The sequence below is a fragment of the Squalius cephalus genome (genome assembly GCF_949319135.1).
Source record: "Squalius cephalus genome assembly, chromosome: 12".
Lineage (NCBI taxonomy): Eukaryota > Metazoa > Chordata > Actinopteri > Cypriniformes > Leuciscidae > Squalius > Squalius cephalus.
The window spans coordinates 31,794,800-31,812,085 of NC_137133.1; the positions used below are offsets into that span (position 1 = coordinate 31,794,800).

At 37.0% G+C, this 17,286-nt stretch overlaps 1 protein-coding gene across 19 annotated transcripts in view; it reads left to right on the forward strand.

Annotated features, from left to right (window-relative positions):
• afdna (afadin, adherens junction formation factor a) overlaps positions 1-17,286 on the forward strand; it is a 108,634-nt gene that overhangs the window by 37,879 nt on the left and 53,469 nt on the right. For 16 of the 19 annotated variants that reach the window (XM_079888543.1, XM_079888559.1, XM_079888544.1 and 13 more), the window contains exons 2-6: positions 10,905-11,100; positions 11,853-11,965; positions 14,302-14,462; positions 14,681-14,838; positions 16,553-16,710. In XM_079888543.1, coding sequence (XP_079744669.1) covers positions 10,905-11,100; positions 11,853-11,965; positions 14,302-14,462; positions 14,681-14,838; positions 16,553-16,710 — 786 coding nt within the window. The remainder of the gene's footprint in view (positions 1-10,904; positions 11,101-11,852; positions 11,966-14,301; positions 14,463-14,680; positions 14,839-16,552; positions 16,711-17,286) is intronic. The other 3 variants (XM_079888554.1, XM_079888552.1, XM_079888553.1) reach the window with 1 other exon arrangement.

A 17,286-nucleotide genomic window follows, 5' to 3' on the forward strand; every position in this document is an offset into this window, starting at 1 on the left:
CGCTGTAGCGCTAGAGTGTAATGCAGCCGTTACAAATAGGGATGCAACAAACGATTATTTTGATAATCGATTAATCTACCGATTATTAGAACGATTAATCGACTAATATCGATTAATTCGCCGACTAATCAGTAAGTTTGGAACGATTATTCAGCTTTTTCAATTAGTTAAAACACTGAGTTATACATATTCTAACTATAATATAAAAAAAAGAAAATCAGTTCAGCTTTTGAAATGGTTGTTTTAATGAACTTTGAGCCAACTAAACAGGTCATTCTCTTTAAGTTTTCAGATTTCTGTCCAACTCAAATCACACACAAATGCTCTCTAAGCATTGTTTAAATATTCTGTTCTCTTTGTAAAAAAAAAACAAAAATTAATCAGCTGCATTAGACAAACTTTATCTGCAAACAATTATTATAAGAATAATAAAAAAAAAATTGACATGACAATTGAGCTGACAGACATTCTCATTCACATTTTAATTTACAGTATGAAAAAGTAACTGATATGATATTCTTCATAACATCTCCTATTGTAAGTCTTCATGAATATGGAACAAAATACAGGCAAGTGTTTTACACAACTCAGTGTTTTAACTAATTGAAAAAGCTGAATAATCGTTCCAAACTTACTGATTAGTCGGCGGAATAATCGATGATTAGTCGATTAATCGTTCTAATAATCGGTAGATTAATCGATGATCAAAATAATCGTTTCAATCAATCAATCAATCAAAACTTTATTACAGACTCAAGGTCCACATCTCACCATAACAATACATAAGTACAAGCTCATAAACACACATGCATACACACATACCTACATACACACACAAAAAAAAAAAAAAAAAAAAAAAAAAAAAAAAAAAAAAAATATATATATATATATATATATATATATATATATATATATATATATATATATATATATATATAATAACATAAAATAAATAAAACAATTTAAAAAGAAGATCATTGTTCTACCAGGAGACAATTATACCAGTGTTTCCACATACGGGATTGGTAGCGTATAGTACTTAGCCGTATGTTAGTTAAGCCCATTATTATTTCATTTTGTGACCCATTAAGCCGGCACATGAATTTAAACATTAGGTTTCTTAAAACAGCATGAAAGGTCCTTACTCTTGCAACCACAAACATCTCACTTGCACTACACCATCTTGGTCTTGTGAGTAACATTCTCATTGCGTCGTTATATGCCACTTTCAATTTTAAAAGACTTGCCTTTCTATAATTTGACCACAAGTGTGCAGTATAGAACGGTGTGCAATATGTTTTAAACAGAGATATCTTCACACCAACCGTACATGCCCTAAATTTACGTAAAAGAATATTGGCTTGTGCATACATCATGCGACATTGCCTGTAAATATCTTCATCATCGTTTGTTGCATCCCTAAAAAAAAAAAATATATAGGCTGTTCAATTATCACAAAAATCATAATTGTCGATTATTCCCCCTTGAAATTGTGATTTATAAATTACGATTATCACAATTTACATTCAATGATGTTTTGAATAGCTTTATGCCACTGCATGCCATATTGTTATATCAAAATAAACAAGCTGAAAACACTCTTCCTCACACTTTTTTTTGGTTTTCTATAGTCTATAGCATTAAGCCTCAAATGTAATTTATTTATTTATTTATTTATTTATTTAAAAAAATAAAAAAGGGGGAAAAAACCCTTAAGATAAGCTGTAGAAAGAAAAACAACACATCTTAAGCACACAGAATAATGTTAGTGAACTTTTTTTTTGTAATTGCGCCTTTAAACGATTACATAATTGTGGCATCCGTAATTGTAATCGCGATTACAAATTCGATTAATTGTGCAGCCCTTTATATGGCTGAGATTGCGTGCGATCCTAAAGTGAAAATTCACAGAAGTTTTCTAGAGTTCTTTCAGCTTTCTCTCTCAGGACGGTGATATATAAGAGGTGTTGTTATCAGCGGCTCACTGTTCTGTGAGCGTCCCGTCCACCGCAGGGGGTTAACAGCATCTTCACCACGAGCTCACGGCCAGATCTGCCAGCTGCCAGCAGGGCAAACCATGAGGATGCTTAAATATGTTTCTATTCTGGGATGCAAGCAGGCTGTTTATAGCTGGACATGGTCTAATTCCATCAGAAATTTACAGTCCTCTCTGGACCGAGTGGATAGTCTCGTTTAGCTCAGCATTTTACTTTAAGATGCTTGGACGCATAAAGAATTGATGGAGCTTGTAAAGTGTGAGGTTTAAAAAATCTCAAGAATGGTTGGTGCTTTTACTGCGTCTGTAATTGTAGGTCTAAAACATTGAACGCAGGGTGATTTTTAAACTAGCTACTTGGCTTTGGCATCATGGCTCATTTATACTGCATCTAACATTGCTTTATTGAATAATCTTGTCATTTTGTTGTGTATAGGGATATTAGTATGTGTTTACGTCTTAATGAATATTCATGTATGGCAAAAAAAGATCTTTATGGTCCTACAACTGCTGTGTCTGCAATAAAGCTTTATCTCTGGCAGAAGCTGAATGGAGAAATGCTTACTAGGGATGCACCAATATGAAACTTTTTACCTATACCGATGTCTGATGATTAGGTTTATTAGGCCTGATAACCAATATCATGGCCAATATTTTAAATATGTACACAGACTATTTTTTTTTTTTAGCATTTATCTTGAATTTATGCTTTGATACATGAACACATTTTTAATCAGTTATAGAAAAGACCAAAACTTTTTAATAGCTTTATAAATTGGAATTATAAACTGAATATTGTTTGAATTCTGTTGATTCAGACTGATGATAATGATAAAAAAGTAATAATATTGCCTGATGCCAATATAGTCACCTATATATTACACATTCCCATTACTAACTAGAGTGCACCCAAAAGCCTCAAGCCCAGAGTACTTCGGCCCTCCACGTTCCTCGCTCTGTCAGTGGGACGTTATCTTCGTCATCAGGAGGGTCTGTGGACGTCTGTGCACACTGTCCGCGTGCAGTCCAATCTTTTGAGACAGAAGAATCCACTACGTGCATTAGTAGAAGAAGAGTGTGGCAAGAGCAATACAAAACAACACAATGTGCCAAGAACGGTAAACAAAGAAAGCATATAATTCTCCATTGTTTTTGGTCTGCGCTCATCACCGGTTGACTATACTTTAAAAGCTGTGCAGACACGACTGTGTGCGGAACACAGAAAATTACTTATTTCTTTTAGATTTACAGGTGAAGTCATCTGTAAAAAGATAATCCCCCTCCAAATGCACACCATTGTTTTAAACTAGTCGATCATTATCTTTTTGTCTTTAGAATATGGAAGTTTCTTTGAGTCTTAGAATGTGGTGTCTTAGTTAGAGCTGTGTGTAAAAAAGGAAGTTCACTCAGAGTTTAGTGTTAATCAGGACAGTCCCACAGGCTCAGGGCTTTGGAGAATGATAACACACAAGTAGTGTCGGTTAAAACATGAAAGTAACAGAAGTCCTCTCACTCTCCATGACCCGGCTTCACACACCAACTGTTCCAGCCTCTCTTCTCTACCCTCTGTTCCCATTCTCTGTCCATTTTTAATATATGGCTGCTCTCAAAGCAGCATCTTTCTGTTTCCTGCTCTCAGCTCTCTGTCACATTCGTTTAGGGCTCCTCAGAGAACTGAACAGTGCTGGTTTGATGTCAAATGGAACAGATGTGTCCACTTCGTCGTCCTCATTTTGTGTTGTTAGCCTTTGCATTTGCCTTTGCTTAATGTTTATCATGATTATTAGTTCATACATTTTGCTAAATGACTATATGTATTTGTATATGAAGACTTCAGATGCAAAAGCCTCTAAGTGCCATCTGAAATTTCGTTCTAGAATGATCATTTTTTTTCAAGCTTGTATGTTTATGTTCAGTAATTTCACTTTAATGGCAATAAAAATGACCTATTAATTGTCATTAAAGTGAAATTACTGAACCTAAATATACGAGCTTGATAAAAATGCTCATTTTAGAAGAAAATTTCAGATGGCACTTAGAGGCTTTTGCATCTGAAGTCTTCATATGTATATGTGTGTATATAATCTATTATTATTATTATTATTATTATTATTATTATTTGGGAAGTTGGAAGCAGCTAATATCAGGATTTTTTTTTTTTTCAAATTAGTCTATATAAATTTTCTATGCCAGAATACAGGCTTTTTTTGCTTTACATTCATTTCAATGACTAATTTTACAAAGTAAAATCTATATCTCTAAATCTATGCTTCCCTTATAGTTTGTAGGCTCGGGTGATGCTGGTTTCTTGCATATTAAGAAAAATAGTAGCTTTACTGGGTTATTTTCCTCTAGAAATGTCCATTTTGATTTTTCGGTCCTCTTGTGCACAGCAGTTATGTTTTAAAAAGCACACACACTTACTTTTAAACCTGTGATTGTAGATCTGTCGCTTCAGGCTGTGGTCCTGTGGCGTTAATCTTCCTATGATGTCACATGTTTTGCATTTCCACACGCTTACCTCATCCATGGCTCATTGTTTATCTGACAACTCTGTCAGAGACTTGTGAATAAACCCTCACCCGGCCTCTGTGGAGTAAACCGGTTACTACATCCACCACACTGAATGAAGCATTATGGGTGTGTGTGAATCACTATACCAGAAACAGTGTTGTAATAGTTTCATAGATAGAAATGACTAATCAGGAGATGAATGTGGGTGGAGATGTCACTGATAAACTAAGTTGAGGCTTCTTTGTCCAAATCACACATTCTGTCTTTGTTTGACTAGAATAAAAAGTAACTTACGGGGGCTATATGTGGAATTCAGAAACACTTGTTATTAGCAACACCAGTGACTGTTAAGTGAACTGCAACCAGCAACTTATTGCTCATGCTCACATAACATACAAGAGACTGAACATGATTCAAGGCCCCGACACACTCACGGCAAAGTTCCTTTTCGTTCTTCTCTAAGAAGTAAAAACAAGTTGGAAATACCTTTGCAGCGATATGCTTTTAACAAACATCACAATGCTATCCACGCGCTGAGAGCGATGTGTAAATATGTGCTGCATGCTTTCCTCTTGATAACAAAATAAACGCACAACAAAAATGACAAGAAAGCATTTGATCATAGTGATATGCACGTTTACATGAGCTCTGCATCATGTTGACAGATTAGGTCATTAAAATGACACTGTTATGATTATTTGAGACTATAGACTATATAGATCTGGATATGTATGGCTATAGTCTTAATTAATCCACAAGTCCTTTATGTAAAGATCCGTCTATAGTCTTTTATAGACAACATAGGAAGTCAGGGAAAGGTTTGTTTTTTATGTTTCGTCACAAGCTGTTCACACATCGGCAATAAAAAAGCGTTTAATACATGAATATTCTTAAATATACCCCTACCCCTTGAAACGACAGCCATTTTTGAATTGAGATTGTATATATTATTTTAATGTTAGCCAAACAATTTGTTTATTTTATTTCAGATAAAAAAATGATTTTGCTAAAATTATTTTATTTAATTATATTTAATTTTATAATAATAAAAAAAACATTTATACACTGCTCTGTTGATTTATACAGAAGCATGTTCGTTGTCCATCCTTGCTCCACCCTTCCTGTGACTTGTGTTGGATAGAACAATTGCCAACGCTAAACATGAAACCGCCTTTGCCTGAAATGTCACCTCTCAGATTTTGAAATAAAATGGGGTGTGATATGACATTGGACAGCTCTCTTTCCCTCAGAGACAGAACTAAAGGAGTCAGAGAAGGAAGAGGACAAAGCTTCTCTCTCTCTCTCTCTCCTTCTCTCTCTCTCTCTCCTTCTCTCTCTCTCTCTCCTTCTCTCTCTCTCTCTCTCTCTCTCTCTCTCTCTCTCTCTCTCTCTCTCTCTCTCTCTCTCTCTCTCTCTCTCTCTCTCTCTCTCTCTCTCTCTGCGGTCCCGTTTTTTCCTCTTCCTGTTCACGCATATTGGGTTGACATTCTTTAGCTTATCTCACTCTCCATCTCTCTCTGTCATTCCCCCCTCTCTCTCTCTCTCTCTCTCTCTCTCTCTCTCTCTCTCTCTCTCTCTCTCTCTCTGTACAGTATGTGTGTTTATAAGGCTTTAGAGTGTTTACATAGTGTTTTGCTGCCTGTCTTCTGTAAACTCAGATGTAATTAGATGTTCAACTTCTGCTTTGGTCTTTCCTTATCTGATTTAGGACCACTAAAGCAGCTGCTTCCTTTTTAACTCTAATTTTCTTTTGTTAAAGAGCAAAAGTTTGAATTTAGTGACCTTGGCACTCTGTTACTACATTATTTCAATAGTTTATTCTGCAGGCCCAGACATTTTCTATGGGGGTTAAAATTCGCTCGTCTGGGTTAATGGTGTGGTCTGTCTCTGCGAGCGAGGTGTCCTGCTGACGTGGGGTTAACGCTGCCCCTCTGAACACACCACTGCATTAATCCAGGTCAGAGACCTGTTGAACACATTGATTTCCCCTGGGATCAGCCTCTGTCAGAGGTGAAAGGTGCGTACGCAGGAATGTGCTTTCTCTGCTTAACTGCATTTTTAAAACAACTTAATATGGCCCCACTGACCTCTCTAGTACTTTACTAGGTTTTAATTATCTGAACATTTAAAGGGGACATATTGTATCCGGTTGTAGCATTTTATATTTTTCTTTGAAGTCTATTTATAATGCTAATCAAGGTTTCTTACACCATAAAACTTTGCAAGATTGAGATGACTATTTCTTGACCCTCGTTCAGAACCTTAGAATTTAACAGCCTGTATGTTAATACATATGTGTAAGGGACCTCTGTTGTGTTTGGAAGAAATGGATCACACTGTCGTTCGTCTGGGCAGGAAAACTTACTAATAACGGGTGGCCATATGTTATTTTGTTAGTTGTTAAGACTTTTACTTAATTTTCTAGTTCTAGTTTCTTTAATTTTTTTACTAATCTTTTTTTTTTTTTTTTTTTTTTTTTTAAATAAAATATGTTAAATAAATGTATATGTTAATTATGACGTGAAGTGACAATTTTTAATTTTGGATAAAAATTTATATTTTTTATTATGGCCAATATTAAAAGTCTATACTATTTAAGTTGAATAGTTGAGATGAAGTAGTTCCTATAATCAATGAGGGACTGCTTTTCCAGAAATGGTGCTCTTAAAGCGATAAAGGGATAGTGCAAGATTATGGTATAGTTTTAAGTTAGTGCTACATGACAGCAAAAGTTGTCTAAAGTCTGAAAATAAAGCAGGCAATAATGCAAAATAATGCATTAAGCATCAACGTTTAAATACCAACATTGAACAAACGGTCAGTAATATGGTCCTGATATATTGTGCATCCCTACTTTTGTTTCAAAAGAGCAAGAAAAATATTGTTTTCCATGATAGGAGTATTTTTAACTCATTGAGGTAGTTCTGGCAGAGCAGAAGTTAGGGGGATAGTTCACCCAAAAATGAAAATTCGGTCATAATTTACTCACCCTCAAGTTATTCTAAATCCTCTTTGCATTTCTTTCTTCTGCTGAACACAAAACAAGATATTTTGAAGAATGTTGGTAACCAGACAGTTGACTTCGGCAATGGGGGGTCCATTTTGGTTACCAACATTCTTCAAATCAAAATATCATCTTTTGTGTTCAGCAGAAGAAAGAAGCTCAACATGAGGGTGAGTAAATGATGACAGAATTTTCATTTTTGGGTGAACTATCCCTTTAAACTGATCACTACAGCAGCCGACCGAGGCCTGCTGGTGTTGCAAGTGATTAGTTTTTGTTTCTCTTTATGGAGATTGATAGGCAGGAGACAAGAACAGAGCAGAGCTGGGCTATTAGTATGCTAATTACGCTCGAGCAGAGATGAACACTGACCCTGTGGTCTTTAGGGCTATTCTTGTATGTAGACGTTGCAGATGGATGCAGGCTGAAGTTGTTGACTCAGTCCTATCTCAATGGTCAGAACTGTCAGTTTGGTACATGGAAATGTTTAGTCATACACGGTGTGGTGAGCAGATTAGCCTTTTTGCATTCTCCACTGTTTCATTCTGATGACAACCTTTTTTGTAGCCTACTGGTGAAGGCAAGCATCACTATTATTTTTGCTTATACAGGCTGATTTGAACAAGGTATTTTAGTGCAGATATTAAGCAGTGTAGAATGAAACTAACAATGCCAAAAATCATGTTTTTGATTCCCAGGGAATTCATAAACTGATAAACGATACCATGAATGAAGTAGGCCTATCTTTGAATTATAGCATCTGCCACATGTAAAGTTAGAAACCACTCAGAACATCATAGAAACCGCATTTTAATGCATATCACTCACATATTTTTTAATCTGAAAATACTAAATCTTGTGTCATTGTCACTAAACGCCACTTTCAGGGAAGATAAATGCTTTTAAAATGCTTTCTGGTGTGTGAATTGGGAGGTGGCTGGTTGCAGTCCCCATGTGTTTTGAGTTATCCTGGGAGTGATCGTCAGGTCGGGTCGCCACAAGCTTGACCGAAATTCTCCACTGACATGTTTTATTATGCTTTTTCTCCACTTTGAGATAGACCTATGAGCTCATAAGCTTGTTGTTGTTAAACTGCCTGGTGATTTGCATGAAGGCTGTAATAACCTGTCGTCGCCCCCTGCTGGTATAATTTTACCATTTCTTATATCAGCCACTTCCCTGCAAATGTAATTTTTTTTTTTTTTTTTTGACTGTGCCTGAAAGGATCTTTCAATGCATAGAGCGTTTTTTTTTATTTATTTTTTTGTCAAATGTGCAGTTTCCACCTCTGGAAAAAAGTAATGCGTGAAAAACTGGAGTTTAACCACCACTGAGGGACCCAGCTTCCCTGAATGGATCAGGTATCGTCAAGGTTTTTGGAATTTTTCAAATTCCACCTCTGATATTTTTCCAGTTGCTCCACACGTGTTTTTCCATATGCTGAAAGCGGTGACTGTTGACATATTTATGGTCCTCAGCAGACAAGCCTGATGATAGCCGCCTGGATGGAAGCTTTGACTCGACTTCAGAATTCCTTAAATTCAAATGGATAAGAGATGAAAGGTTGCTACTCGCCCCATAACTGATTTATGAGCTCCACGGCACAGTGCAGGGCTTCAGACTGTGCGTCCCTCTGTACGCATGATGATAAAGCTGGGATGAGTTTTCTCCAGCAGGGTTTAGAGTTCCAAGGTCGAAGGTGGGACGACGGGGGGCAAAGAGTCAGCCGTAGCTCTCATGTGTCTCCTTTTCATCAGCAAACCCTCTTACCATGCTTCAAAGACATTCTTGTGTGAAGCCGAAGAGTGTGTTCTGCTGTCTTCTTGTGTCTGTGTGTGCCAGATAATTGAACTCTGAAGTCTAGTACAATCCAGCATGATTAACTGAACCGTTCTGGTTCTAAATCTGATCGATGTATAAAACAAATTGTGATGTATAATTTTATTTCATTGTTATTTTATTACAATTTTTTCATTTTATTTTATCGTGATTGTGTCTAGCAATGGCCCATAACGGGTAAATTCACTGTAATGCTAGTTGATTATTTCTTTATTAGGCCTTTTGTTACAGATGTAATCAAACCGGCTGAAGTTGGTGTGCACACTAGACCTGACAGGAAATAACCCTTTGTGTTTTGAGGAAACACATGGTGACTCTCCTGACATCCATTGTTCTGGTTGCCATGGTGTTTGTTCTCTTGATGTTTGAAGACACACCTCTCGCACACACATTCACGTTTCAGGAATTAGAATCCCAAAATGTTTTCCCTTATCTGTGTTTTATGTATTTATGAGCCTTTGTTTCCTTTGTTTTCCTCCACTGCATAGGAGTCATTTTTCCTTGCTTATTGGGGGCTTTGAGACATCAAGGCACGTTTTTTCTAAAGCAGCTATTGAAGAATATATATATATATATATATAAAAAAAAACAATATATATATATATATATATATATATATATATATATATATCATATGTTTAATTAATTTATATATATATTATATATATTCAAATCTTTATCTGTATAAACTATCGGAAATATCTTGAAAAAGTCAGGGAAATTTACTGGTCAAAAGGTGCAGCAGCCTCAAATCCTTATGAATACTATGAAGCTCCTGCTATTTTAACTAAGAAGTGTGTCATATAGGATTTCAATGCATTGCAACGGCTATTTCATGCCATTTTTATCTACTTTTCCTTTGTTATAGAATAGATGCATTTGATTGTATGGCATCATTATAGTTAAAATTTGACTGGGGCGTGTCTGTTCACACAAATGTAATAGCATTCATTTCTGTGGTGGATAATTTGAATACATAGTTTTGTTGTTGCTAAATATAACTTCATGACCATGACCCTGAGGGTCCAGAAATCTCATCTGTAAGACACTGTGGCACACAAGCAGGCGTGTGTTCGGGTGTGTCCAGAAACGGCAGCGTACAATGTGATTGAGTTGTGTATCCGTGGTGTGGTGTCGCAGCTCATCGAGATGTGTATAACACCCTTGATGCTCATATTGCTGTGGTATAATCAGACAATATTAGTGTAAGCTGATAGCATGCTCCTCTATTATACAGACACAAAGGCTTCTTCAAGTACGTCTTCACTGTTGTCCTAAGGCTGCTGTCCTCTTGTCCCAGATACATCCTGCTCGGCCAGCTCAAATATCAGCCTCCGCTGCAGGTTACGAGTTTAATGTTGCCACACAGAGCTGCTCGTTTTTTCACACAACAGAGATGGTACAGATGTAGCCTACTGCTAGATTTAACCGCAGATGGGCAAGAGATGATCTTTTGCGGCAGGCTGAATGTGAATCTGAATGTTGAAGATGCTCTTTGAATGAGGGTTGAAACCGCATGAACTGATTGTTGTGTTCTTTTTCTTCTTTCAGGACTTGGAGTTCCATGGCGTGATGCGCTTTTACTTCCAGGACCGCGTGGCGGGGAACTTCGCCACAAAGTGTATCCGAGTGTCCAGCACGGCCACCACGCAGGATGTGATCGAGACGCTGGCAGAGAAGTTCAGACCCGACATGAGGATGCTGTCTTCTCCTAAATACTCCCTCTATGAGGTCCACGTCAGTGGCGGTGAGTCATGGGAACACCAAAAAAAAAAAAAAAAACACCCCTTGAAAATGCCATTTTGAGACTTTTTACAATTAATACTTTCAGAAGCAACAAGTTATAATAAATTTTTCATGAAACATACATTACCATTTGGGATTTTTTTTAATGTTTTTGAAAGAACACTTAGCAATACAATCTCGATTTCATGTTGTTGTCACAATGTTGTTCATAAAACATTGCATGTAGTTGCATACTTTAAATTTTAGTTTATCTGGTTGCATTTGATGGCACATTTCATATTTGCTCTTCCTTTTATTTTTAGAAAACACTATAATATTGATTTTGTGTATACGATATGTCATGAAGACCTTTTTTTGTGTGCAATATTAGTGATTAAAAACTAAGTATTCTGTACAGCACTTTGGTTAGCCTTGGTTGTTTTTAAATGTGCTTTATAAATAAATATTGTATTCTAATACTGTATTGAATCCGATGTACTAGGTTGAGTTCTAGGCCATTCAATACATGTAACTGTCTTCAAGTTTGCAGTGGATAAAATTGTCTGTAATTCACAAAATATCCGTAAATAACACAACTTTGGGTTATTCACAAAACATGAGCAGAGCAAATTAGTAATATCACATTCAATTAAATGCAATAATTAAGAAAAGAATGAGACCCATTTGGACTAGCCTCATTTTCGTTTCAGTCTACTCTGATTAAAGTCTATAGAGAGGTGAATTTCTGACTGGCATAATCTGTCTCTGTGACAGAAGAGAGGAAACTGGACTTGGACGAGAAACCACTTGTCGTGCAGCTGAACTGGAACAAAGACGACAGAGAGGGCCGCTTCGTTCTCAAGAACGAGAACGACATCATGCCCAAGGTGAGGAAACGTGGATGAGAGAGAGAGACCAGGCCGACTCCCTTTCACAGAGCTTGTTTCTTTGGTTTGTTCTGCTTGAACGCAGGAGCTGCAGATTTGTAATGATTCACTAAGGGTGTCTGTGTTTGTTCCTGTTGAGTTTTCTGCTCTTGGTTATGTTGGAACAGCTTTTTTAGTCCCCTGCTGTTCAGACGGCCCCTAAAACCATCTTCTCCGCAAGCCGGCCCATTGCACGTCAGTTAAAAACCCTCTCAGGACATACAAACGCACAGGCATCAGCAGACACTTCATTTCCTCGCTTAACTGGAGCAGATCAATTCTTTTCTTTTTTTTTTTTTTCTTTTTACTCCGTCTGTCTCTCTCTCTCTTCACTTCAGTGGCTCTTAGTGTTGTGTGCAGCAATACTCCCCAAAGAGACATAAACTCAGAGCTAGGACTGTCTGAGTCTGCAAGAATGTGTGTGTTTAGGTGTGTGGGCGGTAGATCCCAACAATTTTCTGCGTTTTAGGCTGTTTTCACACTTGGTTTGATTGCTCAGTCCGAACTGAAGTTGGATTCCACACTCCAAAACGTGGTACTGTATGTTTGAGTCATCATTTACCACTAAAACTTGGTAACATCTCAGGATGAGAAGATGTCAGTGTCATGGTTTAATTATTCATTTTGCTATCTGCCTTATTTTTAACATAAGAGTGGATATGGTTAATTATAACTTGAATGTACACGGCTTCCGGTGTCATTTTCTTATAGTTATTTTAGCTCAAATAGCTTTTCTGTTAACAGCACTTTGTTATTCTTGTAGTTAATCTATAACAGCTAATGACTCAGAAATCTCTCACATTCACAGAAAATAACTAACTTGCACGTTGCAAAACAAGACGAGTAAGTGTAACCAGGAGCGTGCAAATAGTGGTTCATGTCAGTAATTTATGACGGATTGCTTTTATATCAACTGTGAACTCAATTCGTTCATAAAATGAGCTATTCAGTTGCTCTCAGCTCAACCATTTGATGATGTAGAGCTGAAGTGGTGTTGTGACATCTGTCTGGCTGCTCTCTTGTAGAGTAACTTGTTCAGGATGCTTGAATATGAACTCTGCAATCCTTGCTTTGGCCTTTTATTATTCATTCATAATGCAATATTTTGAAATCCCTCTGTAACAAATTCTGGAGTGTTTAGAACTGAAATCAATAGAAACGCATTGTTCCACATAATTCAGCTTTAGTCTTTCACCCCCTTTAACTAATAATAAAAGTTAATAATGCAAAAGATTATTTAAAAATAATTTAAATATTAAATAAAAAATAAATCATTTAAAATGAATAATATTGTTAACTGTTAACTGCTAGTACTATAATAAAAGTTAATATAGAAATATTTTAAAGGTACTTCTCTAACTGGAAACTAAAAGCAATATAAAATCGAAAGTTAATATTCAAATTTTACAGTAGGGCTGTCACTTTACGTTCGAAAATCGATTGCACAATCGATTGGACCAACCAACGCAAGTTTCGAAAACGAAAATAGGGAATCGATTTTAACGGTCTTTTCTCGGAGCGCGTCCAGCTCGTCACGATACGCCTGCAGCGAACGCGCGTCATACAGCAACTGCAGGCTCTGACAAACACGCATAACAGCAAATTAACCTTCTGCATAATGCGTCTCTTTTTACTACAAAACTGTGAATTCTGCCGGTATTCAGACAGTCTCGTCATGCATACAGATACAGATTCGGGCTACGGTCAACAATCGCCTACGTAGGCGAAATTTGTTTGACATTTCTAATCGTAAACACAGCCATGTTGAAGACTGAGGTAATGTTTTTCATTTATGCTATGGCAGTCCACTCTGCTTATTGTTTTTCGAGAATGTTGCACTCCTGTTTGTCATTGTGCACGAAACTTCACACCAATAAATCATCAGGAATATTTGCTGACTTGTGCGCGTCTCAAGCGCCCTCTTTACGTTCGTCCTAATGCCTGTTCGTTGTCCGTGGATTTGCCCGTATTTTGTGTTTAAAATGGAAACGTCTTTAGACATGGAAAATCGATTTTACAATCGATTCAATGAACACTTATGTCTCAAAAATCAAACAGGATTTTTTCACAAAAGTGACAGCTCTATTTTACAGTTTAATTTTAAATGTTTATTCAGAATGTAGTTCCAATAAGGGAAGAACAAATGAAACAGGATGCTAAGAATTTTCTGGATTAATTCTACTATTCCTAATAGAATCCATGTGGGTCTAGCCATAACCTACTCTACTTGATATCCCACTGCAGTTTTTCTCAACATCTCTCTTTCTCTTTATTTTTCCTCTCGATCTCTCCACCAGAGAGCACTGACAAATGGCCCTGAGAAGGAGAAGGAGGGGGTGATCCAGAACTTCAAAAGAACACTGTCCAAGAAGGAGAAGAAGAAAGAGAAGAAGAGGGAGAAGGAGGCCTTTTCTAGAATTCCAGATGGAGACGATCACACGCTGAACCGTGAGGATGGGTGAGGACTATGATTTGCCTTGTATGATAGACAGGCACATAAAGGCTATAGTCGTTTTACAGGAATTTTAGTAAGACTCAGTATAAGAGCATCTTAAAAAAACTTCTTTTGTTTCACTTGTCCTAAGCAGTCACGAAAGAACATTTTAGGTTTCTCTTTCTGTGGTGTTGTGCTGGATAGCTAATTTCTGTGACCGTCTTTAACCTTCTTCCTGATAGAGACTCCAGGTTGGCTGCTGAGGTATATAAAGACATGCCAGAGACCAGTTTTACACGGACTATTTCTAACCCCGAGGTGGTGATGAAGAGGAGACGACAGCAGAAGCTAGAGAAGAGGATGCAGGAATTCCGCAGTGGAGATGGTCGACCGGACTCAGGTTTGTTCGGCGCTACTACGTAAACATTTTCTACAGTGACATATCACCACCTATATTTACATAGCAGATTATTCAGTAGAATCCATTGTTAATCATTTTGCATACGAAGAGGCTAGCCAGTCATGATAGAGCTTATTTGCATATGGAAGTCTTACGGCCAATTATTGAAACTACAAGCTACAAAAGCCGTTTTTTCAGAACTTTTTTTTCTGGCAACACATGCAACACTCCTACTAGCCATTTTTGCGGGTTGAATTTTATAATACATACATTTTTCAATTGTAGTCTTTTAAAAAGGCTTCTGAAATAATAAACTAAGTGCAATGTAGTGTTGTAAAATTATAGATTTTTCGATGCATACTGATACTGAAATATCGCTAATTTTCGGCAGAATAGATGCACTGTACCAGCTTTGGTTTCTTGCTCTCTCATGACCTCTCCGACAGCGACACGCAGTTGAATTTGTGCATGATTTTACTCATTCCCACAGGTTTTGTGCTCCCACCAAATGTGCGCGCACATAAAGCCACCTCTCAGTACTAAATTGAGTTTGTTTTCGCTGCTTTATGAACGAACCGCTAGTTTTAAAATCTTCCCGATCTACTGACATTTGTTATTACATCCGCTTCAAACATTACAATGCTCATGATAAGTTTTGTTAACTCTGCAATAAGTAAATCCTCTTCATCAGCTAATTAGTCTTCGACATCGATGCCATAGAAATATACAGAGCTACCGCAAAAACAGAAGTTTTAAGACAAATTTCTAATGATGGCTGCACGCTCGTTTCTCTTGCGTATACGGTCTATATGTGGATCTAGAAATCATTTGGTCCAAAAAAAAGTCCTTTCTGTTTGTTTTTCATGAAAAATGGGCTATGATGTCAGCAGTATGTCTCCATGGGACACCATAAACTGTAATTTTATAATGAGAGCACCAAACCAGAACCCTGGCAGGTCCATTACACTTGTTGGGACCTTTTGCCAAAGAACCACCTACTTTTAATTTGGAAACCGTTTCAGGCCTTAACATAAAACTTTATATTCGAGCTCTGTTTACACCGACACCAAAAATAGCCTTTCTGTTCTGGGCAGACATGAATATTTAGATTTTCTGAGCTTATGTAATCAGGATAATAACGTATGTCTGCTACCGAGGGTTTAGACCAGAGGCAAATCCTCAATGTGACACACATAAAAAGTCTCCCAGTTAGTCATCACATTCACCCCATCCGGCAAGAGTTAAGCTGTGTGTGAAATGGTTAGAGGCACGTGGTGTGATTTAGATCCCAGTGTTGGGGATGTTTGAGTTCTCACACTGTGTGTGCTGCGAAACTAATAAAATCCTACAACCTGCATTGGGCACAACCAAAGTGATTATTCAGAATATAGGAGGGTGTTTTAGGAGCAAAATTTCAGCTAATTCTGTTAGTGTAAATCGGCATTAAATCGTACATTGACTATGCTGTCAGCAGGTTTTTAAACTGACGCAAATGTCGAGTATTGGCCAAGTAATTGGCCATGCCAATATATCGGTCTGCCTTTGGAGCTGACTCAAGGTAGATGCAAGTTAATATGCATGATTATCAGCCAATTCTGATAATCTGGAAAAGCCAAGTATCATCTGATTAATTGGCCTCGCCAATGTATCAGTCTACTGCTAATCTACACACTATTAGTTCTTAATTCTCTTTGACACTATCTCTCTCATTTAGGAGGGACTCTGAGGATCTACGCCGATAGTCTGAAGCCCAACATTCCCTACAAGACCATTCTGCTCTCAACTACTGATATGGCTGACTTTGCTGTGGCCGAGGCTCTGGAGAAATATGGTCTGGAGAAGGAAAACCCTAGAGATTACTGCATCGCCCAGGTGAGGTTTAACACAGTGTTCGCTTTCCCCCTTTTCCAAGGGGATGCTTTCAGAGAGTTGTACTTCCCTATGATAAATTTGATGGTGCAGCATCGTCTGACAGTGTTTTAAAAATCTGCAGGATTGATTTAAATATTGTAGAATGGAGGAATGCACAATATGTTGGTATTTTATTGTTATCCTGCCGATATTATGAATTTAACGATTTAATCAGTATCAATCAGAGTCTATGTTGGATATTAAATGATGTGTGCTCGTTTCTCCTTATTTTTACATTTAGATTACCTTTGCTGTCATCTAGTGCTCACTTAGTTAATCTTTAAAAACACTAATAATAACTAACACACTTTATATTGTATATTATGAAACAATATTGTTAAATGTTTTGTTCTTTTATAAATCACTTGGGATAAAAGCATCTGCTAAATGTATGAATGTAAATAACACTGTTAAATGTAATCTTTAACAAATCTCAAAATGTATATCCATTTTTCATATTATACTGTTATAATGTTGTGATGCCTAAATTCACTTGTATTTATGTGTTTATTTATTTACATGATCCCTGCAAGTCCT